The sequence below is a fragment of the Elgaria multicarinata genome, chromosome 3 (assembly GCF_023053635.1).
Source record: "Elgaria multicarinata webbii isolate HBS135686 ecotype San Diego chromosome 3, rElgMul1.1.pri, whole genome shotgun sequence".
Lineage (NCBI taxonomy): Eukaryota > Metazoa > Chordata > Lepidosauria > Squamata > Anguidae > Elgaria > Elgaria multicarinata.
In genome coordinates this window covers 22,545,307-22,571,191 of record NC_086173.1, presented here as the reverse complement: position 1 = coordinate 22,571,191, position 25,885 = coordinate 22,545,307, and the positions used below count along the sequence as shown (strand labels likewise).

General features: G+C 45.9%; 2 protein-coding genes across 5 annotated transcripts; both read left to right on the top strand.

The window, feature by feature from the left end:
- Window positions 1-216: 216 nt before the first annotated feature.
- Window positions 217-20,014, top strand: SOAT2 (sterol O-acyltransferase 2). 4 transcript variants are annotated; one of them, XM_063119598.1, is made up of 15 exons: window positions 223-534; window positions 3,585-3,643; window positions 5,143-5,270; window positions 6,938-6,997; window positions 8,400-8,507; window positions 11,029-11,311; window positions 12,111-12,186; window positions 13,009-13,090; window positions 13,427-13,472; window positions 14,054-14,183; window positions 14,270-14,367; window positions 15,173-15,271; window positions 16,012-16,147; window positions 17,172-17,317; window positions 19,479-20,014. In XM_063119598.1, the coding sequence occupies exons 2-15, from the start codon at window positions 3,638-3,640 to the stop codon at window positions 19,527-19,529; spliced, it is 1,449 nt and encodes a 482-aa protein (XP_062975668.1). In that variant the 5' UTR covers window positions 223-534; window positions 3,585-3,637; the 3' UTR covers window positions 19,530-20,014. The 4 variants fall into 4 exon arrangements, with proteins under 4 accessions (XP_062975669.1, XP_062975668.1, XP_062975666.1 ...); XM_063119596.1 differs by having other exon boundaries at window positions 223-613; XM_063119597.1 differs by lacking the exon at window positions 8,400-8,507 and having other exon boundaries at window positions 223-613.
- A 1,239-nt stretch (window positions 20,015-21,253) lies between these two features.
- LOC134396587 (uncharacterized) lies at window positions 21,254-24,690 on the top strand. The gene is made up of 2 exons (XM_063123110.1): window positions 21,254-21,602; window positions 23,728-24,690. Exons 1-2 carry the CDS (start codon window positions 21,269-21,271, stop codon window positions 24,012-24,014), a joined length of 621 nt encoding a protein of 206 aa, XP_062979180.1. The 5' UTR covers window positions 21,254-21,268; the 3' UTR covers window positions 24,015-24,690.
- The last annotated feature ends 1,195 nt before the right edge of the window (window positions 24,691-25,885 follow it).

Here is a 25,885-nt window from a genome sequence, read left to right as displayed (position 1 = left end):
TGGTGGATTAGGCTTCAGAAGAGAATTGAAGGACACAAAGAGCCGCTGAGGATGCATAGCATTTGACTGGATCAACATTGAGTAATACTGCTGTTTGGCCAATGAAATGGCAGAAGAGAAAGAGGAGAGAACAAATTTGTAATGGACAAAGTCCGCCCAGTCCCTGGTCCTACGCCAAAGGCGTTCAGCTGCCCGGGAACAAGAACGAATGGTTAACCGAGGACTTCGGAGTGTCCAGAACCGAAGTCTCTTGGTGCGCCAAAGGGGGGTGGGAGTGGAAGTGTCAGGAAGAGACGGCGAAGGCAGCCGCGGGGAAAAGGAGAAGAGAGAAGAGAAGACGGGAAAGGCAACGAGGGCGGGCGGGGGGGGTGAGGCAGCGACTTTACGTGAGCTAGCCAGGCAGGATCTACACAAGGAGTTTCGAGGCGCCCTGCAGGCGCATGCAAGCACCTTCAGGACACCTTCACTACGCTTCGTAGATCCTGCCCCATTGATTGCAGCTTTCAATTCAATCCCCACATGGAGCCGAGGGAGGTGAGCACTAAAAGCATGAGGAAAAGGAGATCCTGGGAGCAGACCAAAGAGGAAGAGGAGCCACAGCAAGTACCCAGTGGTGAGAAGGCTCTGGAGAAAGATCTGGAGTGTGAGGAAAGGGTGGCTTTCCAAATGGTTGGAACTGCAAGGATGCCCACGCGAGGAGCCAAGGGCTGGGTTTTCTAGGATGTGCCTTCATGGGGTACTGCTTTGCAGGGGGTGGGGGAAGGAGCCCTTTGGTTGCACCAGCGCATTCAAGGGGAGCTTAGTACATGTGCAGTTTTTCTTGGGAAACGGTGGGGTGGAAGGGAGGCTGGCGCAGGGCAAGGACGAAGAAACCGGTCTAAAGGCAACAGCAGAGGGAGATGGTTGCTAGCAGCCCCGCAGGCCTGGGCATTGATGTGGCGAAATTAGCGGCTCTGATCTGCAATCACATGTGGCATCCAAATAGCATCCAATGAATGGCAGGCTTTCCTTATTAATGAATAGCTGTTAAAACTTGTCTACGTCTGCACATTTTCTTGGACTAATTGTAATTGTTAACATTCTAGTCCATGATTATGCTCTTATTAGGCTCAGTATTGAATTCATACTTATGCAATCAAACGAGGCATTGCAGCATTCAGTAAATGCAGCTTAACTCTCGCTTTTTTTATTTACATTGGTCTTTTGAACTAAGCCTTTTTTTTTTTAGTGCTGGTTTCTACACTGAACCGTGATATTTGTTAGAGGTGTAAATAAAATCGTGCTGATTTCCTCCATATCTTCTGGAAGTGTCTGATAATTGTGGGGGGGAATGAGCCCCATGACCACTTATCTATTTTACCTGGTAAGCTAAAGAAGATTGAATTACATAACAATCCTTTAAATTAGGGTGACCATATGAAAAGGAGGACAGGGCTCCTGTATCTTTAATAGTTGCATAGAGAAGGGAAATTGAGCAGGGATCATTTGTATGCATGCAGCACCTGGTGAAATTTCCTCCTCATCACAGCATTTAAAGCTGCAGGAGCCCTGACCTCTTTTGTATCTGGTCAAAAGGGCAGGGATCCTGCAACTTTTGCGACTGGGGAAGGCAAAGGCAAACCACCCCGCTACAAAGTCTGCCAAGAAAACTTCAGCGAAAGCAGGCATCCCTCTAGGCGTCAGCAATGACTCAAGTGCTTGCACGAGAGGTTCCTTTCCTTTTCCTGCAACTTTAACTGTGGTGATGAAGAGAGAATGTCACCAGGTGCTGCATGCATAACAATGACACCTGCTGAAATTCCCTTTTCTATGCAACCGTTAAAGATACAGGAGCCCTGTCCTCCTTTCCATATGGTCACCCTACTTTAAATACCAATATCCACTGGCTGGAGGAAGCTAGGATGGAGCAGGAAGTCCCTCCGCAAGCTGAGAGGATCTCTACTCTTAGGGGAACTGGCACATTTTATCGGTAGCAAAGTTTCTCCCCGGCTGGAGAGAACACAGCTAGAAGATTTTTCGTGCACAGTGACAGTCACAGAGAGACTATAGACAGACCACAGCAGACAGCAGTTCTTCAATAACGATTTACTGAGGCATAAGACTTAGGTTACTCAAAGATATATACAGCACAGCATTTCATACTCACAGTACCACGGACATCAATTTACACAGGAGAGAGAAAAAAATAGACATTTCTGTACAGGACTTATATACAAAACATTATCTTCTTAGACAATTTAGCCCGAATTGGCAATCAGACCACTCCTGCCAAGGCTCTGCTAATTAACCTTGACATTTCAGTAGCTGATGAAACATCCTGTAAATCTTACATCAGGGAGGGTGAGCCTAAAACTGGGGACAATGAAAATCCAGTCCCGGACACATTTGCCCCAGGGGGCCTCCCAAAACACCAACTGCAATCCTAAATTTCTCACAGGTGTTTCACTTATGACTCACCAGAAAAGAGCAAAGGAACAACCACTGGATCCTCTTGCAGTAACCATCTGCCTCATGCAAACCCTAAAGCTGTAGAGACACCTCTGGCTGTAAATCCAGCAGTGAGCTGCAGTGTCCATTCACCCAATGTTACATTACGTCTCCTGAACATAGAATAGAATCATAGAATAATAGAATAGCAGAATTGGAAGTGGCCTATAAGGCCATCGAGTCCAACCCCCTGCTCAATGCAGGAATCCACCCTAAAGCATCCCTGACAGATGGTTGTCCAGCTGCCTCTTGAAGGCCTCTAGTGTGGGAGAGCCCACAACCTCCCTAGGTAACTGGTTCCATTGTCGTACTGCTCTAACAGTCAGGAAGTTTTTCCTGATGTCCAGCTGGAATCTGGCTTCCTGTAACTTGAGCCCGTTATTCTGTGTCCTGCACTCTGGCAGGATCGAGAAGAGATCCTGGCCCTCCTCTGTGTGACAACCTTTTAAGTATTTGAAGAGTGCTGTCATGTCTCCCCTCAATCTTCTCTTCTCCAGGCTAAACATGAGTTCTTTCAGTCTCTCTTCATAGGGCTTTGTTTCCAGACCCCTGATCATCCTGGTTGCCCTCCTCTGAACACGCTCCAGCTTGTCTGCATCCTTCTTGAATTGTGTAGCCCAGAACTGGACGCAATACTCTAGATGAGGCCTAACCAGGGCCAAACAGAGAGGAACCAGTACCTCCCATGATCTGGAAGCTATACTTCTATTAATGCAGCCCAAAATAGCATTTGCCTTTCTTGCAGCCATATCGCACTGTTGGCTCATATTCAGCTTGCGATCTACAACAATTCCAAGATCCTTCTCGTTTGTAGTATTGCTGAGCCAAGTATCCCCCATCTTGTAACTGTGCATTTGGTTTCTATTTCCTAGATGTAGAACTTGGCATTTATTCCTATTAAATTTCATTCTGTTGTTTTCAGCCCAGCACTCCAGCCTATCAAGATCGCTTTGAAGTTTGTTTCCGTCTTCCAGGGTATTAGCTTTCCCACCCAAATTTGTGCCATCTGCAAATTTGATAAGCGTTCCCTGCACCTCCTCATCCAAATCATTAATAAAAATGTGGAAAATGTACCTTTGCTGTCTCTAATTCTCTAGGGGAGGACAAATGCCTGGACATCATCACTGCCCACATCGAATGGAAGAGGCACATGGAGGTAACAGCAGAATCCAGTCGAACCCGTGGCTCTCCAGATGTTGTTGGATTCTAACTCCCATTGTCTCCAACCTAGGATGACTATATGGAAAGAAGGACAGGGTTGCTATATCTTTAACACCTGATTTCAGCAGGTGTCATTTTTATCCATGTAGCACCTGGTGAAATTCCCTTTTCATCACAACACTTAAAGCTGCAAGAGCCCTGACCAGATACAAAAGAGGGCAGGGCTCCTGCAGCTTTAACTGTTGTGATGAAGAGCTTTATCACACCAACATTATACTGTTACTGTGTAACAGAGTTGGAAAATGGGCCAAGAGCCCAGGAGATGTAGGACAAGTCCTATATTCTAGATAGGAAGGCCCCAAGAAATAGAAAGGTATAGATCACAGGTAGGCAATCGGGGGTTCTCCAGATTATTATTATTATTGTTATTGTTATTGTTATTATTATTATTTCCTTTTATTGTGAATTTAAAACACAGAAACCAAATCGTGAAAGGAAAAAGGAAAAAAGAACAGAAAAATATATGCATGGAAATATCAATATTCCATCAAGAACAACACAGAAAAACTCATTGTCCAGACCCACTAACTCATCCAAAGAAAAAATCATCCTGTCCATCCATGTCCTCCACAAAACCATTTTCTTTCCATTTTTTAAAATTTGGATCTCTCCATAAAGTCAATTTAGCATGAAAGCATGGATCAAACTGTTATTGATGTGATACTATATGCCACACCTCCCTAGCAGCCAAAATTGTGGGAGGGGTTTATCTATTCTGATGTGCTGAGAACTGAGTGCCATCAGTTTGGGAAGAGGGTCCAATCAGAAGGATTCCAGAACGGACCAGGGAGGAAATCTAATCAAACTGCAGAAGACCAAAATTTAGTGCAAGTCAATAGGTAGGCCCGATGGTATAAAGCAAGGTCTGGCAAACGAAACCCCCTTCTTTAATTGGAAGCTGCATCTATATCAAATATATTTGTGGTGGGGAAGAACCCCAGAAAAATCTCCAGAACAAAGCACTGAATTTTTGAAAATATTTTCCAGGTATAAGTAGAGGAATTGCACACATAACATAAACAATTTGAGGCATGATATTAATCTTTAGTGTGTTAAATTTACCCCATAAACTCAACTTTCATAATGCCCATCTGTCTATGTGTCACGCAATCTCATTAATCAGCTTATTCAAGTTTATTTTAATAAGTTGAGATATCTCTCTGGGAATAGGTATTCCTTAATAGGTAATGAAATCTGGGCACCATCAAACTTGCCTGTTAGCCAACACACTAGGAAATGTAGGGTGTTCTCCAGATGTCTTGTGCTCTACAACTCCCATCATTGCTGGTCATTGGTGATGCTGTCTGAAGCTTATAGGAGGTGCAGTCCAAAACTTCTGGAGGGCACTGGATTGCCTACCGCTGATATAAATAGGCATTCTGGGACGCTTTGCAGGACGGATTGGTAAGCTTCCTCCCTGTATTTTGTTGATAGGTGACAAAGTCGGAGGTGCTGGCGCAGGTGCACGCACAACTCAACAAGCTCCTGGACAAGGCTTTGGAAGAAGCAGCGCACACCTTCCCCCAGCGTTTGAAGAAGGGCCCAGGAAAAAAGCAGAGCAGGTGAAATAGGGTGACCATATGACCGGATTTGCCCGGATTTGTCTGGGTTTTGATGGCAAATCCAGGAGGGGAGGGGAAATCCGGATTTTTTTCCAAAGAGCAGCTCTAATGGGAATTAACAAAAATGCTTATAACTCTGTCATTTTTTAATATAAAGACATGAAACTTGGCACAATGGTAGCTCTTAGGAAGGGCTTTAGTCATACCAAATTTGAAACAGATCCGTTCATCTATTGATTTTTTAGGATTTTTTTAAGAAATGAGATTTTAAAATTATTATTTTTTAAACTGTCATTTTTAAAGATAAAGAGCTGAAAGTTGCACCATGATAGCTTTTAGGTAGAGCTTTAGCCATACCAAATTTGAAACAGATCTGGGGCCAGTAGTAAAGCCTGTTAACAACAACAGCAGCTTGCAACGAGTGAAGATACAGTCAGAAAAGATATTTGAGGGAAGGGGAGAATGTAACACACAGATTATAGCAAAAGCTTCAAAGTACAGCAAAACCTACAAAAGTAGGAGTAAGTGAAGTTAATTTCAGATACATTGAATCTCTCACTTGTTCTTTATTTCAGTGATTTTAACATTAAGATGTTACGTAGAACAGATTTGTCTTAAATGTGTGCTGTAAAATCAGACATGTGACCAAGGCTATGTTCGGGTGGGCACGCCCCCTTGGTACTGGACGCGCCCCCTTGGGGGCGACCATGTTGTCCTCCTTTTTGGTTTCCAAAATATGGTCACCCTAGGTGAAAGGGCTTCATAGCAACTAGTTTTGGAGCTCTCCTGCCGCCCCCTATATCATCTCCATGGGGTGGACAGGCTGAACAGGTCTTCCTGAAGCTGAAGCCAAGGGTTTATGGCAGCCTTCCCCAGCCAGGTGGCTGCCAGATGTTTGAAACCACAACTCCCATCACCACCAATACTTAACTCTTTCATAGCTGGTCACTCTAGCATAGGGATAAAAAAAGAGGGCAGGGCTCCTGCAGCTTTAACTGTTGTGATGAAGAGGGAATTTCACCTGCATGCATACAAATGACACCTGCTGAAATTCCCTTTTCTATACAACTGCTAAAGATACAGGAGCCTTGTCCTCCTTTCCATATGGCCACTCTAGTCTAAGAACATGAAAAGATACTGCTAGGATTTCTAGTTGCTCCCAACATGATGATGGTGAATTTATAAAGTACCTAACACATACCAAGGTCTATACACATTTTAAAAACAAGACAGTCTATGCCCACAGGCTTACAATCTAAAAAACGCAGCACGGAAGGACATGTAGAAGAGGAGGGAAGAGGAAAACAAGCCAACCCAGACCCCAGTTCTGAAAGTTACATGGTAGTCTTAATAACGAACACTTTGAATGGGAAATGCTTTGGAGGGGAGGGGCAAATGGTCTCTCAGCAGAGAGGATGGAGTAGGCTCTGCTGCCCCATCTCTTTGCCTGCTGTAGGCTGTAGCCAATGGAATGGCTGCTAATAGGTAGTTGATGGAGAGGAAAAGCCAATGGCCACAGGCAGGACAAGTAATCCTCTAGTTATGCAAGGAGGGGAGAGGAATATACTGCAGCAATTCCGTGATGTTCTTGCCCTGCTCCCAACCCCTTGCCCAGAATTGAAAGGGGTTTGATCATGGTATTAATGACCTGCCTTGGAACCTTGCAGAGAGAAGGAGAAGGTACTGGAGAAGCAGAAAGTCTTTGTTGACCAACAGTCATTGCTTGAGTGAGTATGTGTGTCAGGCAACCCTCTCTCTCTCTGGGCTTTTCTACACAAGGCATTTATCATCATTGCTCATCATTCCCTACTCACAGTTGTTAACAGTTCTTTAAATGATGACATAGGCCTTCAATTTCACTTATTGGTCTAAGCAGCACTTTGTGAGTTTTTTTACAGCAGGCAAAAGGAGGTATTATTATTGATGATGATGAAAGAAAGCACAATTTCCTCTTGTGCATTTGCACTATTCCACTATACCATAGTGCCACCTAGAAGCTATGTAGCAGAAAAGCAGGAAAGGAAGACACCTTGTATAGTGCTGAGTTCCCAGTTCTACAACAAAACCAACAGCACATATAGCAGATTAACAGCCAATTAGCAGCCTCTCTCTCTCTCTCTCTCTGCTTCCAGATGGGGCTTTTATTATGCAGCTACCCTTCCTCATTCCAAATTTTATGGGGGTCCAGAAGTTGTCAGCTCCTGCTCATAACCCTCCTGTATTTTTCCACGATTTCTTCCATCTTTTTTCTATTGCAGAAAATCCATGGAGGGAAAAAAGATGCACAAGGCTTTCCAATTACCAAAACGAGGAGCCCTCAGATTTCTCTTATCAGATAACATACTAGATAACTCTGATAACTTGCATAGGGCTGCCACCATCCTCCCATTGCTCCGTCCATCTCTCCCTCACCTCGTTTTCCCCATCCTTGTCTGAGATCTGAACTGATTGCTTGCTCAGGGCTGCTTGGAGTTGTAATCCAAAACATATAGAGCACTAGGTTGGCAGAGGCTGTCTTAAATTATGGAATATCTTTTTTCCCCTTAGCAATGTAAGGGCTCTTTCACATTTATATTGATTGGTTACACACTGAGTTTGCGGGTCTTTTTCATGATGTCATCATTCACCAGCGCCTCTCATGCCATTTTTTAGCTTTATTCCACCATGATTTAACTCGCCGAAAATGCAGTACTAAATTGGTTAGCGGAATATTGTAATGTTACAGTCCCATCTGCTGGCTGTATGAATGGAACTTATGGAACTTCTCCACAAAGGAAACTGTCAGAAAAGTGGGGGGAGGAAAAGGGGAGGCATGTGTATTTTGGCCATCGTAATCCCAGAAAGTCTCCGCAAGAAGAAAGCCCAGTAAGGGTACATTTTTGCTTAATGTAGGGAAGCCCTGTGTGTTTTTTCCCTTTCATCTGAAACTGCGACAAGCATTTTCAACACACATTGATTAGACTTTGATGTGTTGAAAATAGACTTTGATCTGGCGTCCAGGAGGCCAGATCAAATTACTCTGGGTCCAGATTCATTCCATGGAGCTCAAGTCCAACCTCTCCCCCGCCCTTAGAGCTTGCCTGCTGGCAACCCTGTCCCCATCTCTCTGTCTCTCTTTCCCTTTTGCAGTGAGCTGCTGGAAGTAGAACACTTCCGCACCATCTACCACATGTTTGTGGCCATGTTCTGTGTCTTTGCTCTCAGCACAGTTGTTGTGGATTTCATTGATGAAAGACGGTAAGCTTCTGCAGTGGGACAAAGGTGGAGAGATTTTCCTGTGCTGCATGGTAGAACAGGAGCCTTGCCAGGGTTAGGATTAAGTGTTTCTCTTGTCCTTTCTATGGATGGTCTTATTGTCATCCGAATCAGCTCCCTGTGAGTAGCCACGCGTGTCGACAAAAGAAACACTCCAGTGGTGGCTTGGAAGAAACTTGACTTTAGGAATAGGTAACTTTCCATCCTAGGGTAGGATGGCTCAGTTCAGCCATGTGATCAGCAACCCATGAGGCAGGGAACAAGAAGAAGGAAGTAGAGGGGAGGAGACAGGAAGGGGAAAAACAAACGTCCCAGCAATCCCCTCCCACCTTGTTCAGGTACACATTAACTCTTTAGCTCCAGGTTCAGTGCCCTGTAGCCCAAGTTCTGCTAACAGGTCTTTACTCAAGTGATGAGTTATTCAGACTGAAGAGTCAGCCCAGGATCTGAGGCTTTTACAAGGCCAGGTGGTGGAACCCCATTTGCCTCTTGGGTCACCTGACATCTATTGCGCTAGCAGCTTCAGCGCTACCGATTGGCAAGCTGTGCTTTTGGTATCTAAATGCAGCAAATAGCAGACCAGCTGCTCTGCTTCTGGTACACTGTCATGGTGCCAGAAAGTATACTGCAGGGGTAGCCGTTTCGGTGCCTGCTGGCACCATGGCACCCATGAGCACTTCCAAGGGGTCTCCGACAGGGTAATAGACATACATGGGTTTGTATGGAATGCATACAACTTTCTAGCAATTATACATGGGCCGCAATAAAGGTGGATCTGATATATCCAAATAAGTATCCATTTGAAAGTGATATCTCTATGTCACACTTTCAAATATTTAAAGTGTTGTAAACAAGGTATTCAATCCATTGCATTACTGGAGGTGAATGTTTATCCTTCCCATGTTGTAATATCAGCTGTCGAAAGGGGGCAGAGGATCCATTTATGCTGACCATTGGTAAACTGCTCAGACAGCTTCGGCTATGGGGCGGAATATAAATGCAATCAATTCTATGAAGCAGGTAAATAATTTAAAAGAGCGTGTGCATCAGTGAATATTAAAGACTGTTCTATTACGAAACTCCCCACAAAAAGAGAACTACAAGTTCAATCGCAGCTTTTAAAGCTCAACTAAAAACTTTTCTTTTTCCTAAAGCTTTTAAAACTTGATGTTGTGCAGACCTTATACTGTTAGCTTTACCCTACCCTGTGCCTGCTTACCCTACCCTGTGCCTGTTTGCCTTCTCTTCCCCTCCTTATTGTTTTACTATGATTTTATTAGATTGTAAGCCTATGCGGCAGAGTCTTGCTATTTACTGTTTTACTCTGTACAGCACCATGTACATTGATGGTGCTATATAAATTAATAATAATAATAATAATAATAATAATAATAATAATAATAAGCCATTACTGAATGTTGCCAGAACATGTGTTTAAAAGAAGCATTAGCTGTATTGCACCACCAATAATTAGCTGAATTAGACAATCCCTTACTAAAGAGACGTTGTAGTGTCTGGTAGACACAAAGCAAATGTTTTTGCTGAGTAAAAGGCAGCCTAAGATCCATAAACGTGACAGGTTGCACCAAAGCGGCAATCCACTGATCAAGCATTTTGTGGTGGTGCCCACAGCATAGTCTCAAATTCCCAAATGTTCCCAGGGGACCCGAAAGGTTGGGGACCCCTGGTATGGTGCCTAAGGATGCTTGCTTGTGTCCTTGGGCTGAGACCCTCTGTAACTCCCAGCTCCCTGTTGGTGATCCATTGATGTAAATTTGCTTAGATCATGAGCGTTGAATCTCTTTCAGCCTGAGGCTATGGTCATTGGATTTGTCCTGCAAGCCTAATGTTCATCACCCGTGACTTAGCTCAGCCTTTCCCCTCCAGATGTTTGGACCCAGCCAGCATGGCCAATGATCAGGAATGCTGGGAGTTGTAGCCCAAAACATCTGGAGGACACCAGATTGGGGAAGACTGTCTTAGATTATCCTGATATTGGTTATTGTTGATTTTTTAAATATTTTATCCGTTTTCCAAAGAAAATCAACCAAACCAATAAGAATAAGGAAAAAAGAAATAGGAAGTAAATAGATTAAGTTTACATCTAATCATTGAGGATAATTATTGAGAATAGATTTAACATCTATTTGTATTTTTCCACTTTACTTTACAGATCAAGAGATAAGTGGAATCCATAGGCTGCATAGTTTTCATTATAATTCTTCAATATATCAAGCCTATATTTAGTCTCTTCTATGATCTGAGGAAAGGCTTTGACAAATACTGCTGAGCGTTGTCCCTGATCCAAATCCTGCCATATTTTATAAAAGTCAGTTATCTTCACTTTACCTTTACGCAATTTCAGTTGGCATGTCAATTTTTCTGTGACGGCTATTTGCCATAATTCCACGTACTATGATTTCAATGTAAAAGCTTCTGCAGTTTTCCGACTTTTACCGACTGGTGGTTGTACCCTCATGGCTGCCTTTTGTGTCTCCCGCAGCCCTGTCCTGAACTTCAATCTCTTCATCTTTGCTTTTGGACAGCTGCCCACGGCCCTCACAGCCTGGCTTTGCATGTTCCTCTATACCTTGCTGGTGCCCTACAAGGCCCTGCAGCTGTGGGCCACCTCCTTGAAGACCGTCAGGTTCCCCAAGCTCTTCACCGTCGCCATGGCTGCGGTGCTGCTGGCCTGCCATGCTGCTGGTTTGGGCTTCTGTCCCATCTATACTGCTGTCTCCTACCGTTTGGGGCCTGCCTCCCGCTTCATCGTCATTCTTGAGCAGGTGCTGCACTAGGATGATATATATGGGACACTGAGGGACAGAAGTTCCTAAAGGAGGATGGGGGAAGGTTAAGAGAGGACCATATTTATTTTTTTATTAAGTGTTATCACATGGGGGGAAATCACATTTGTTTACCATCACTTCTCTGCCTGCGTGTTTGTCCCTCATTACTTCCTCTTTTGAAAGAGGAAGTAAACAACATCCACGTGGCCCATTCAGTGAGCTGTTTGGATCCCGCTGCTTCTCCTGCACACAGCAGGAAATGTTGACAACTTCTGTCTTCAAAAATAAGTTGGACTTACTGGGGTGGTTTTTTTTTTATGTCCCCAAGAAGGCTAGAAGGGGCGGGAGGTGCACGGGAGGCAGATGACATTGTGAGAGGGGCCCCCCAAAAACTGTGAGTGCCCAGTAACAAGCATGCAATAAAACACTTGTCTGATGGAGCTAATTATTTATTACCACATTTACCACATCTCACTTTTTTCCTATTGCAAGGAACTCAAGGTGGCTTATATGGTCCTCCTCTCCATTTCATCCTCATGGTCCAGCAAGATCTGGAGGGCCAGCCCTGGTCTCTCTATTTACTTATTTGTATCATTTATATCCCCCCTTTCCTTCAAGAAGCCCTAGGTGGTGTACATGGTCCTCCTCCTTCTCTCCATTTTATCCTCACAACAACTCTGTCAGGTAGTTTAGGCTGAGAGTCAGTGACTAGCCCAAATCCACCCAGTGAGCTTCATGACCAAGTGGGGGAGTAGATTTCACCCAGTCTCCGTACTTGTCTCCCCCTGCTGCCTAGATCCGGTTCCTGATGAAAAGCCACTCCTTCTTGCGGGAATCTGTGCCTCCCATCCTCCAGTCCACGTCACAAGACGGTGAGTTTGTTTTGGGCTTGGTTGTTAAGATGGGTTCCACACCCCACCTGGTCTCCAGGGCTTGTAGCTGCTCCTTATCCTCGGCATGCAGTGCCAAGGGGTACCACAAACAACAACAACAACAACAACAACAACAACAAATAATAATAATAATAATAATAATAATAATAATAATAATAATAATAATTCTTACCCGCCTCTTTCTTTGGATTGGCTAGTCTCAGCCTTTCCCTGATGGGAAGATGGGAGTTGTAGTCTAAAACATCTGGAGGGCACCAGTTTGGGGAAGGCCAGTCCGGAGGGACATGTGTTGAGAAAGGCTGTACTAGTGCACAGTAGACGCAACCTCTACCAGGGGTGACACGAAGCACATCTAAGCCCCCTGGTTTCTGACACTGTGCATAATTTCTCTTATACTTCAGATTTTATTGTGCTTCTGTTAGACATGTGGAGGGACAAAGCCCCATCCCTGACTGGAAATCTTACTCAGAACCCTTTCTGACTCTGGAGATTTCAAATCTCTGCCAGCATTAGGACTGAAAGCCCATCCCTTTTTTAAAACGAAGATGGAGATTCTCGGGATATTGCACTCCATACCACACACTGCAGCTTTTCCTGTGCTTGCACAGGAAGGATCACAGAGCACACAGGGCCCCTGGGCTATTTCCTGCTGAAATGATCCTGCCGAAAATGGAACCGCGGCACTTGTGCACCGTGCCGCTGTGTGCTAGCGCAACCTCCAAGGCATCCCCTCTTCTCAGTATTCAACACAAACCCATGCCTCTCAGCTCCTCCTTCATGATTTCTTTTTCTTCCTTCCAGGGAAAGTACACCCACCTGAATTCTCAACTTACCTGTATTTTCTCTTTTGCCCTACTTTGATCTACAGGGAGAACTACCCAAGGTGAGTCCTCCTATCCACATCCCCCATTATTCATTGGGGGCTTCCTCTCCCCCCCCACCCCACTCCAGTTTCAGCTCAGTGATCCCTTGGGTCGAGAAGCATGTGTGAAATCAAGAAATGGGCAAAGCAGGCACAGCTGCAGAATCCACAGTGCCGCCTTCCCCAACCAAGGGCCCATCTGGATGTGTTGGATTACAACTCATATCATCCTGACATGCTGGAGATGATGGCAGCTGTTGTCCAAAACATATGGGGATGGACCCTATAGTGCATGCAACCCCTTTGCGCTCTTCTAAACAGGAAGCCCTCACCTAATGCCCATTCTTTTCCTTCTAGGACACCATATGTGCGTTGGACGTATGTCATCCAGAACTTTGCTAAGGTAAGAGGTGCCAAGCTATGCTTCATAGCCTGGTTGTTCTATCTTGCCTCTCTATGGGTGAGGAGGGTCACTGGACAGGCCAGCCTTCCCTAACCCGGTACTACAACTCCCAGTATTCCTGACCAATGGCCATGCTGCCAGGGGATTATGGGAGTTAAAGTCCAAAACGTCTGGGGGCACTGGGCTGGGATAGTCTCACAAGCCTAAGACTCCACATATAAGGAAGTCCTGGAGAAAAGTGCCATCTCCTCTATTAGTGAGTCACAGAAGATGAACCCGGCAGTGGTGGCAGCAGTAGCAACACTCCAAGCAGCACTCAGTGGCCACCATTTTAATTTCCCCAATGCTCCTTCCTTAGGTGATGCTAACTGGGGGCGGGGGGGGGGATTAAAATAGCAACTAGATCCTACTGCTGGGATCAATAGGCTAGAGAAAAAAATAAGTGAGACCCAGGGCAGCCATGATGACCTGTGAGCCCTGCCAGGTTGTTGCACCTGCCCCCACTGCCAGCTACAGTGAGGTCTTAGCCTCACACCCACCCACTGCACTGAGATGGAGGTTCTCTCCCCTCTGCCCTACAGTTCCTTGGCTGCGTGTTTTATTTGCACCTCATCATGGTGCACCACTGCGTCCCCGTCTTCACCAACTTGAGCAAACAGCCCTTCACCGTCAAGACCCTGGTGCTCTCCATCTTCAATGCAACGTTACCAGGTGTGTGGAGAGAATGTTAATGTACTGCGATGCAACTTATGCCCCTCCCCCAGAAGTGCTGACGTTTTCCACATCTGTCCACACAGGGATGGTTTTGCTGCTGGCGTGCTTCTTTGGTTTACTGCACTGCTGGCAAAATGCCTTTGCGGAGATGCTGCGCTTTGCAGACCGAACCTTCTACAAGGTGATGCCCAGGGCTTGGGGGAAGTTGCAGGGAAGGGATTGGGCTGTTTATACCCCCTTCCACCTGGACTACAGGTGGGCAGGCACCAGGTTTTGAGGGGGGATCTATTTTGTTTTCAGCTTTCCAAGATCCACCAACTGGAGCCAGGTGCAAGAGGCATACACTTATAATTTAAACAAGTCTCATCAGGGGTGGCCCTAGACTACCTGCCAGTGACTGGCACCCTAAGCAAACCATGCAATCAGTACCCCCAAGGCTCAAAGGCAGATCTAGGCTGAGGTTTTTGGTAAACACTTCTCCCCCCCCCCATTTTCCATTTAATGAAGAGGCAACCCCCACCCCCCACCCCACATCTTCGGAAGCAGAAATATTATCAATTATAATTAAATATGCCCCAAATAGGGTTGGTTTTATGATTATTATTTTACTAAGCATTGGATCAGCACAGAGGGTCTGATAAAAACAACAAAGGAGCAGCATTTGTAGAAGAAACTGACCATACAGCTGAGCACAGCTGTAAAATTAAAATGTGGACCGGAGAGCAACTTCGCACTTGCAGACTACAAGGGTGTCTGTGGGCAGAAAAGAAGAGGGGGAAATGGCATTGAAGGCTGGTGGGTCCTACTTCAGTGGGGCAGTGAATCTGCTCTGGGTTTCAGTCCAAGCCCGAAAGGCGCTATCCAACGTGCTGAAGCCTAGCCTCAAAATGGGTTCATTACCTTGACTACCTCCTCTAGAGTGTATAGCTCTGTGTCTTCCCCTATCAAGACTTATTAGCATGGCTTGTTCCTTTCGCCTTACCTAGGACTGGTGGAATTCCACTTCATTCTCGACATACTATCGAAAGTGGAATGTGACTGTACATGACTGGCTCTACTGCTATATCTATCAGGACTTCCTGTGGGTAGGTAAGGCTTGGGGGAACCACAGCATAGAGAGACCCAATGTGGTGTGGTGGACTGGGGCTCAAGAGACCCAGGTTCTAGTCCTCATTTCACCCTGAAGCTCACTGGGTGACTTTGGGCTAGTCATAGACTCTCAGTCTAACCTACCTGACAGAGTTTCTGTGAGGATAAAATGGAGAGGAGGAGGAGGACCATGTAAGCTAGTTTGGGCTCCTTGAAGGAAGGGCAGGATATAAATGTAACAAGTAAACAAAATACATACACCAGGGGTGGAGAACCTTTGGCCCTCAAGATGTTTAGCTTCAGAACTCTTTAATTAGAGGCAGTTCAGCAGAACGCTCAGAAGGGAAAAGGGCTCCAGAGAATATTCAAAATATAAGAATAAGGTTTTCAGCATCAGCTCCTGAAGGATTATTTCTAATCCGAAATGTCGAGCATTCCAGTCACAGACAAGAACTATTAAAGATTTTAATCATTTTTAACGGCACCAGAGGTAGTCTCTCAATCTGTGCCTAGCTTCAAATCCCATCAGCCCCAGCCAGCAGGGATGATGGGAGTTCTGATCCAACATCTAGAAGGCCACAAGCTGGCCCACCCTGATATACACAAGCCACTTTGGGCCTGGGAACACAATCCACACTCCTCCCTTGCCAAATACAAATGGAATAACAACAACAACACCCAGTCCCTTCACAGCCCCAACATGAATAAATCCTCCTCTGTACTCCTTGCCTTCCAGCTGCTTAGAGGGAAAGGCCGGGCTGTGGCGATGCTCTCTGTCTTCATTGTGTCGGCTGCTGTCCATGAATACAGCTTCACCTTGTGCTTTGGCTTCTTCTACCCCGTCATGTTCACTCTCTTTGCTATCTTTGGAGGTCAGTACTGCCTTGAAGGATTGGTGCCCATCAGAGCAGCAGCTATTTTAAAAAAGAAATAAATCAATAGATTGGTTTTTCTACACCACGACTCCAAATGTATAAGGCTACTAGCTTCAAAAGAATATTTGAAAATTATTTTTCAAAAATCAAAATGCAGACACCATAAATCCAAACAGAACTACACCCTGTGCTGCAATTACAGGAGTGTACCTTTTGTGGCTGACCCCTACACTTTTAGCTCCTCCTTAGCTCCCCATTTTTTATGGGGAAAGAACCCATGAAGCAGAGCTTTGCGAATGCAGACTTGCACAAAACCTCAAGTGTGTGTGTTTGTGAGTGTGTGTGTGAGAGAAAAACGTATCAGCCAGTTCCTCCACCTTGTGTTTAGGATCTCATTGTTTATGTGTATATATACCAGCCGCATGACAAACACATTGCAGAAATTCTGCCCCATCCAACGGTCCAACCACTTCCCTAGCTTCTGATGAATTTCAAGATTTTTCAACTGTTGGTCTTTATGGTATTCATGATATGCACCACAAAATCCTTTTGTGGGGGATGTTCCTCATTGACTTTTTGCATTTCTTTTGTGCCAGCTTGTGTTCCATTTTGTTCTCCTCATTTGGGCACCACTTCCATTTTCTGAAAGAAGCCCAAATTGGTTTCAGCGTTACTTGGTGGTCAGTAGAGGCTGGTGGCTCTGTTTTGGTGGGCTGTGAATCCATTCTGGTTTTTTGTCAGATCCAGCCAGAACTCTAAAGGAGCTAGCTAAGGTGCTGAACTAGTTTTGGGGATAGGGCTCAGCACTTTGGGGAGCTCCTTTTAGAGTTATGCCTGGTTCTGATTGCACCCCAGAATGGATTCATAGCCCCACCAAAATCAGAGCCAGCAGGTGGATTTTGCCCCACAAGTTGCTAATCTTCCAGGATCCTGGAATTAAGAAGGAATGCTGTACAGAAACAGCTGGCGGAGATGTCCTTTTGGTTCAACATGGTCTAATCCTGCCCTCAATTCTTCACAGTGATCTTTAACTTCATCCTCAACGATAAGAGAACGAGCCCCGTCTGGAACGTCCTCATGTGGATCTTCCTCTTTGTGGGCCAAGGAATCCAGGTCTGCTTGTACTGCCAGGAGTGGTACGCCCAAATCGATTGCCCACTCAAGGAGGTAAGTGTACGGACCTGAACAGGCCCTTCATTCCTCCTTCATGTCATTTGTACTATGAATTAAATGTCTCCTACCCTGAGTGCCTGAAACAAATAGGCCGGTATGGGTGCGAATTTAGACAATAACTCCTGCAATTCTGCCCTGGTTTCAAGAATAGGGTCTCTCAGAAACACCAGTAAATGGAAGAATAATGCCAGCAGAGGAGGATTCCTCTGGTGAGGCTGGCAGCAGCCAATGGCAACTTGGTGGGTGCTGCCGGAATACAAATCCCAGGCTTGTTCAAAAATAAACAAGTTCAAGGCCCATCAGTATCATGGAAGATACAGGACTAAAAATATGTATTGGCATGGGTTTCGGCACCAGCTTCAGTTGCCAGTTGTGCCCATGTTAAAAGGGAAGCTATAGCAATTTCACCCTGAACTGCAAAATATCTGCTACCTTTGGATATAAACTGGAAGGAAAAGCCCATTTTAAGGTTGCTTGGGAGAGAGGGTTGCATTAAATCTGGGGCAGTAGGAGTGCCTCTGGCACATCAGTGCAACTTGTGTGAAAGCTTCCCTTTCAGTGACTGAGTGCTTGTTATCACATCAATTATAAGGGGGGATTTAATCTATGAATAAAGCATCAGTTCAGTATTTATATTGCAATACTATAATTACTAATACTATTACTACTTGTAATCGCTCCATCACTTGTGCTGCACTTTATGGAGAAACATAAGCAAAGGGGGAGGGAGGACTCTGCCCCAAGGAGCTTACAATCTAAATTTCAACAGTGAAGGGGAGACAACAGATGACTGTAATGATGGGCTGGTTTACAAATTAGATCCATGAACATATACAAGGAGTCCTGCTGGATCAGACCAAAGGCTACCGCAGCATCCGGATGCATCAGGATGCTTCGGAGAAGTCCACAAACAGGCCATTCCTCGCTGTTATTCCGCAGCAGCTGGCATTCATTGGCATGCCGGTTCCGTACAGCCGTCATGTCTAATAGACAAGGACAGACCTATCCTTCAAGTCCTGATCACATGCTGCCTCCTGGATTTTGGGAGACCATTGGTCAAGGCACCCATAATGGGATCTTTTAATCTGGAAGGGGGCAGAGCAAGCGACTTAAGAGTTCTCTCACATGGCCTTAAACCATCCTGGGAGCTCTGAGTATAGTCACTATGCAATAGTGCAGTAGTGTTGAACTTCTTTCAGCCTTGGGCCCAAATTCCATTTTGGAGACACTCTCGGGGCGGGGTGGTAGTGGCATTCAGTCACTGCCAATAACTCAGCTTTAGGAGAGGTGTTTTGACCTTTTGTAGAGTTTCATCCCATGTACCTGTTTCCCTCGAATTATCCCCTACAGGGCTAAGCTGTCAGCATTGCTGTTTTTTTTGCTACTGGGCAGCTAGATCCTTTGCATACCAGGAAATGGGTTTAAGGGAGGAAATGTAAAAAAATCAATGGATGACCCAATCCGATTCAAATTTGGTATGCTTAAAGCTCTCCTTAACATCTATTACTGTGCCAATTTTGATGACTTTATCTTTAAAGCTTACACAGATGTAAGCATTTGTTTAATTTTCCTTCAAATCCTGCTCCTGCACCCCAGTGGCTGCTTGGAAAACAATAAATGATACACTCGAAAACTAGTAGCAAAATATTGCACTTCTTTTGGTTAAGAAGTGCAAATAAAGCAGGATGCATGGGAGCATTTCACAATAAAAGCATTAGCTGGAAAACTTCGGAGTCCTTTGCACGCAATTTGCAGTGATTGCACAGGATAACGCTGGTGTGATAAAACTCAAAATGTGTGGGGGAGGGCGTCAGCATAAAAGCCAGGAAACCACCAAGGGTCAAGGGAAAGGAGGCACGACCCTCTGGGACACCCCAGAGGGCTAGATTTGTCCTCCCAAGTGGGCCTGATTTGTCCCCTGGGCCTGAAGTTTTGTGTCTCTGCTATGCAGTAAACGGAGTTGTTGTTGTGGTTGTTGGAGTGATGGGCCTTTTGGTGGCCTTGGAGCCCCAACCTATGTGCAGACTTGCTGCTGGCTGGATCCAACCTAACCACCAAGTACCACTGGAAGGCTCAACTTCTTATCCCTCTTTGCCTCGTGGACATTCTTTTCCTCACTGTTACCTTCTCTCTTGTTTTTTCTTCTTTGTTTCAGAGGACCTTCTGGGGAATAGTGACCCCACGTTCCTGGTCGTGCCGAACCTAGGCCACTACCTCCACACCAACAATCTTTTGGAAAGTAACCTCAACTTGCAGCTTGTTATAGTTTCTGGCTTTCAAGTGTCATGGACAAAGGCTAAGAAACGTAGTACCTGACAATGTGCCTGCCAGAAGGCAGATCTAAGAATCTCCATGCTGCGTCAGACCCATGGTTCCTCTCAGTGCTCGAATTATATATGGGGAAGGTGTGTGTGTGTGTCCATGTCTTAATGAGAATTCACAAACCCCATCCCCTGGATCTTTTCAACTCATTGAGAGCCAGTGTGTGGTGTAGTGGTTAGAGTAGGGTGACCATATTTTGGAAATCAAAAAGGAGGACAATAGGGTGCCCCCCCCAGGGGAGGCATGTCCAGCCCACTTGAACATAGCCTCAGTCACATGTCTGATTTTATAGCACACAATTAAGACAAACTTGTTCTACACAATATCTTAATGTTAAAATCACTGAAATAAAGAACAACTGAGACATTCCATGTAACTGAAATTAACTTCATTCACTCCTACTTTTGTCAGCTTTAGAATCATGTTTGCAAAGCATCTGCCTACCCAGTTTGGTCTGGACTACGAATTCTTCTTTAAAACATCAACAATGAAATAAATCTGTGACAAATAGCTTAGATTCTGCATTAGGAAATGCAGATTCTGCAACATGTGTAACAGTGTGAATCACTTCCTTTTGCTTTCTGCCTGCCAGGCAAAAGTCGTGCAGTGAAGCTCCAAGCATGTTATTAGCATGTGTGCACAGCACCTTTTAAAACCCCAGATCCTAGCTGTCAATTGTTTTGCTGGAAAGGTGAAGTGGGATGAACTGAATCTAGTCCTCTTTCTCCCTGCCCCCCCCCCCGCAAAACAGCTGATTCACTGAATTTCATCTCTAAAACTGGGCATGGGGGACTTCTTAGCTAAAACTAAGCACCCTTTACGCCATCAAAATCAGCGGGACGTCCTTTAGAGAAAATATGTTTAGGATGGGAGTGTTAAAGCATGACTATATCAGGTTTGATTCCTTTTCTTTCCGAATGCCAGCGTGGGGTTACTACAACTGTGATCCACAGATCCTAAAATGCACACACACAATGAACTGCTAGAATCTCTGGTGCTGAACTTGGAGCTGGGAAGAGGAGGGACATTTAGAAAGGCGAGACAAATCCAAGCCCTGTAATCCAGCTTTCTGCAACATGGGCCATAGCTAGTAGACCTAAGGTTTATCCCTGGATCGTCCGGGGTGTGTGTGTGTCAAACCTGTTCATCTAGGTGACACACAGGGGATCCAGTGCTCAGGCAGGGGCGAACCCTGGATGATCCCAATCGTAGGTCTAGCTGTGGCCCTGTTGTCCTCTAGACGTTTTGGGACTTCAACTCCCATCCGCCCCAGGCCAGCATGGCCATGGTCAGGGAGCTGTAGTCCAAAACATCTAGAGGCACCAAGATTGGGGGAAACTCCCTAATCCACCTCAAGTCTCCCGCCTTGCCCCAACTTCCTGGAAGCGACGCCCGTTCTCCTCCCCTTTCCTGCAAAAAGAATCGAAAGCGAAATAGGTCGCGTGGAAGGAAGCCCCACGTACATCCTCCGGGCGCCCCTCCCCGCGCGGCGCTCCCTTTGTCCTAGCGGCGGCAGCGAGGGGCTTTTCCCGCCCGAGAGAAACGCTCCGCCCCTTGCGCCCTGCTGCCGCCTGGCACCCCGGTCCGAGGGGGTGAGCCGCCGCCGCCGCCGCCGCCATCGCCATGGACGTGAGAGAGCGGCTGCTGTGGGCACTCCAGGAATTGGCTCAGGACGAGTTCGACGCGTTTGTTTTCTTTCTGGACTCGATCCCACGGGGAAAGCTCCACAACGTCACCCGGGTCACGCTAGCTGAGCTGCTCCTGCGGTATTTTCCCGACAGGGCGTTAGCGGTCACCGCCGAGGTGCTGGAGAAGATCCCCCGGATGGATCTCCTCCAACAACTCCGGCGCGAGGCCGAAGGGGCAGGTGGCATCAGGGAGCGGAGAGGAGGAGGAGGAGGAGACGCACCTAGGGAGGAAGCCGCGGCGGTGGCAAGAGCGCCCCCAGCAGCACCAGGTGAGGAGAGAGCGCGGGCTGGGCTACTCCAACCCGAGCGCTGTCCAGGACTTGTGTTTTCGCTCAAACTCGGCGCTAGAACTACTACTTGTGGATAGGGCAGTGATTCTTTCTATGCCATCAAAATGTGGAGCAGGCGCGCTTTAAAGACTAAGTACGCGCGCACACGCAAACCAAAGATAGCTAGGTTGGTCCATAAGGGAGAGAAAGCCCAAAAATGCACAGTGAAGACCAATATGCAACAAACCAAAGAATTAAAAATTCTAACAACAAAGTGTTGGATCCAGTGTTAGTCCTACTTAGAGTAGAACCATTGAGATGAATGGGACTTCAGTTAGACTAACACAAAATACAACTCCAAATCCCTTTTGCAAAGCTTTGTTGCCTGGACTCTTACTGCCAGTGACCAGGCAAGTAGTCGGCTATTTATCTGTTCACTAATCTGTAAGTCTGGGATATAGCAAAGAATAGATTTTTGCCAAGTCCCATCTCTCACACGCAAAAAGCAGCAATCCTAGTCCATTGTTTATGCATCTCATAGAATCATAGAATCATAGAATAGCAGAGTTGGAAGGGGCCTACAAGGCCATCGAGTCCAACCCCCTGCTCAATGCAGGAATCCACCCTAAAGCATCCCCGACAGATGCTTGTCCAGCTGCCTCTTGAAGGCCTCTAGTGTGGGAGATCCCACAACCTCCCTAGGTAACTGATTCCATTGTCGCACTGCTCTAAGAGTCAGGAAGTTTTTCCTGATGTCCAGCTGGAATCTGGCTTCCTTTAACTTGAGCCCATTATTCTGTGTCCTGCACTCTGGGAGGATCAAGAAGAGATCCTGGCCCTCCTCTGTGTGACAACCTTTTAAGTATTTGAAGAGTGCTGTCATGTCTCCCCTCAATCTTCTCTTCTCCAGGCTAAACATGCCCAGTTCTTTCAGTCTCTCTTCATAGGGCTTTGTTTCCAGACCCCTGATCATCCTGGTTGCCCTCCTCTGAACACACTCCATCTTGTCTGCGTCCTTCTTGAATTGTGTAGCCCAGAACTGGACGCAATACTCTAGATGAGGCCTAACCAGGGCCGAATAGAGAGGAACCAGTACCTCACGTGATTTGGAAGCTATACTTCTATTAATGCAGCCCAAAATAGCATTTGCCTTTCTTGCAGCCATATCGCACTGTTGGCTCATATTCAGCTTGCGATCTACAACAATTCCAAGATCTTTCTCGTTTGTAGTATTGCTGAGCCAAGTGTCCCCCATCTTGTAACTGTGCATTTGGTTTCTATTCCCTAAATGTAGAACTTGGCATTTATCCCTATTAAATTTCATCCTGTTGTTTTCAGCCCAGCACTCCAGCCTATCAAGATCACTTTGAAGTTTGTTTCTGTCTTCCAGGGTATTAGCTATCCCACCCAATTTTGTGTCATCTGCAAATTTGATATGCGTTCCCTGCACCTCCTCGTCCAAATCATTAATAAAAATGTTGAAGAGCACTGGGCCCAGGACTGAGCCCTCCGGCACCCCACTCGTTTCCTCTCCCCAGTTTGAGAAGGTTCCATTGATAAGTACTCTTTGAGTCCGATTCTGTAGCCAACTGTGAATCCACCTAATAGTTGTTCCATCTAGCCCACTTTTAGCTTGTTTGTTAATCAGAATGTCATGTGGTACTTTGTCAAAAGCTTTGCTGAAGTCAAGATATATGACGTCCACAGCATTCCCACGGTCCACAAGGGAGGTTACCTTATCAAAAAATGAGATCAAATTTGTCTGACAGGACTTGTTCTTGACAAATCCATGTTGGCTTCTAGTGATCACCGCATTGATTTCAAGGTGTTTACAGATTGACTTCTTTATAATCTGCTCCAGAATTTTCCCAGGGATGGATGTCAGACTGACTGGTCTGTAGTTCCCAGGTTCCTCCTTTTTGCCCTTTTTGAAGATAGGGACAACGTTAGCCCTCCTCCAGTCGTCCGGTACCTCACCCGTCTTCCATGATTTTGCAAAGATAATAGACAAAGGTTCTGAGAGTTCTTCCGCTAGCTCCTTCATTACTCTAGGATGCAGTTCATCGGGCCCTGGAGATCTCATAACTTTTCATTCTCTCCCCCCCACCCCGCTTCAATTTTGCAGTGCAACCCAGGGTGGTCTCAGATAAGGAGCTGATGAAGCTGTCCAAAAACATGGGCAGGGAATGGAAGATAATCGGGATTGAGTTCCTAGGGATGAAGAACTCACTCCTGGAGCAGATTGAAGAGGACAATCCTAAGAACATGGCCATGCAAGCCTTCTACATGCTAAAGAATTGGCGGAACCGTGAAAAAGGGGGAGCCACTGCAGTCCGGCTGTACGACATCCTCAGCCAGGAAGCGGTGGAGCTCGGCCATGATGCTTATGCGTTCCTGATTGAGAATTCTTGAAAGAGTTCTTGAAGGACAAAACCCAGCAACTTTACAGGAGATGGACTTACCCCAGCGCTCAGGATCTGTCATCACCTGTCTCACCTCATGTGAATGCTGCCCTTGAAACTTTAACTGGCTATTCAATGTGATCCAATTGCAGGACATTTTACCCCCCAAAAGTAAAAATAAATTACAATAATAACAGCAGGCAGAAAATATTGACACATTTGCAAAGCAGCCTATCACGTCCCCTCCTCTGTAACCCCAGACACATGATGCAGCCTGGCAGGAAAGAGTTAGCCTCTTCCAACACACGTCTTGTCTTGCAAAGGTAAATGCTCGCACTAATTGTCCTCTTCTTTAGGCATCCACTGCCTATATGACTTGATGTCCATTCAATGGCAGCTGTCAATCAAAGTCACCACACCAGCCAAACAGCACATGACTTAGCTAAAAGCACTTTTTGAGTTGTCTCTTTATTGTTCTTCTCCATCCAACTTGAACAGCACGAGATGAATTCAGAAATATCAAGAAGGGCCCCTGATAAATGTCTAACTGCTCTCCTAGCTAGATTTTAGACAGATCAAGAGTTTTGGTGTAAAATTTGTTTTCCTGTTTTATTGTGCATCCTCACGACTTTGTTCCACCTATCCCATTTTTACCTTTAATAAATTTGCTTAGTTGGATTATTGAACTGGATTAGCTTTCCTATTTGCACCTTCAAGGGTTGGCTCTTCCTCCTATGCTGCCTAGACCATTTGGGCTATGCTTATCAAGTGCCAATTGAGGCACCGAAGAAGGGGAATAAAGACGGGCAAGCTACTGGGACTTTAGCCAGCGATCTTTCTCATGGCTAAATGCTTAGAGAGTTCTTACCCACTCTCTGTGTGAAGTAGCAGATTTTGGACAAGTGGTGGCAAAGCGAGAGAAAGCACAAATGGGTGCCTGGTTCTGTGACCTATCATGAAGGGAAGGTGCTGGCCACAGCCATCCAGCAATCAGGAAACGGAGTTGTTTCTTCCCAAACTTCCTTTTCAATTCTTCACCATCTTACATCACCCTAAGATATATGTCTGTGAAGCAATCATCTTAAAGTAGTAGGCTGTTGCTAGGCCTGTGAGATCTTTTAAGTGAATAAAATTCATGGGTTTTTTCATCTCTCACCCTCACAACAACACTGCAAGGTAGGCCGATGCTAGGCCTGTGAGGTAACTTTAAAACAGATTTGTTTCTTTCTCTCAGCTCCAACGCATGGCCAGGGCCGTCTTGAAGACGCCATTAATTTCCTTGTCACCACAGAAAACGAAAATTGCAATTTCCTGTGGTATCCAACTTACCCAATGGGAGTCCTGCAGCTGAGGCTCATGGGAAGTGAAGTCTGACTGAGCCAGCCAGGCTGAGTTAGGATTGAGAGATAGTGACCTGGTTTGCACATAGTGACCTGGTTTGCTAACCCATACTTCATTTAAAATCAGCCACTCTACATGCCAGTACTATACTTCCCAGCATGCCTTTGGCGGCCTACAGATGCCTGCGTCCTCTGAGGAGCTTCCCTCCTCTCATTGTTGATGCTGATCCTTGATAGAGCATCAAGGAGTAGAATTGCCGAGGAGGGGAGGTAAGCAGAGGTCAGTGGATGCCCCTAGTTCCAGCTAATCCTGCTGGGACTGCCTCCTCAGCCCATGCTTCTCGCCCACTAAGTGCTCCATCAGGTGCTTGTACTGAGGGACCGGGCAGGGCACTTGCCCCCTTCGTCAGACCCGCTTTTGGGCATGCATAGAGTGCCTCCTCTCACTCACTCTCCTTCCCTCCTAAGGGTGAAGGCTGTGTGTGTGCTTCCCCCAGATTTTGAAAAACAGTATCAGGACAAGGTGCCTTTGAGCATGTTC

What these genes read in the sequence shown, in the direction of transcription:
- SOAT2 (XM_063119596.1), top strand. Translation starts at nt 520, where the DNA reads ATGGAGCCGAGGGAGGTGAGCACTAAAAGCATGAGGAAAAGGAGATCC. An exon ending in TACAGGGAGAACTACCCAAG is followed by an intron (nt 13,091 to 13,426) that starts GTGAGTCCTCCT and finishes TTTTCCTTCTAG; the next exon opens with GACACCATATGTGCGTTGGA. An exon ending in TCGATTGCCCACTCAAGGAG is followed by an intron (nt 17,318 to 19,478) that starts GTAAGTGTACGG and finishes TCTTTGTTTCAG; the next exon opens with AGGACCTTCTGGGGAATAGT.
- LOC134396587 (XM_063123110.1), top strand. Translation starts at nt 21,269, where the DNA reads ATGGACGTGAGAGAGCGGCTGCTGTGGGCACTCCAGGAATTGGCTCAG. An exon ending in AGCGCCCCCAGCAGCACCAG is followed by an intron (nt 21,603 to 23,727) that starts GTGAGGAGAGAG and finishes TCAATTTTGCAG; the next exon opens with TGCAACCCAGGGTGGTCTCA.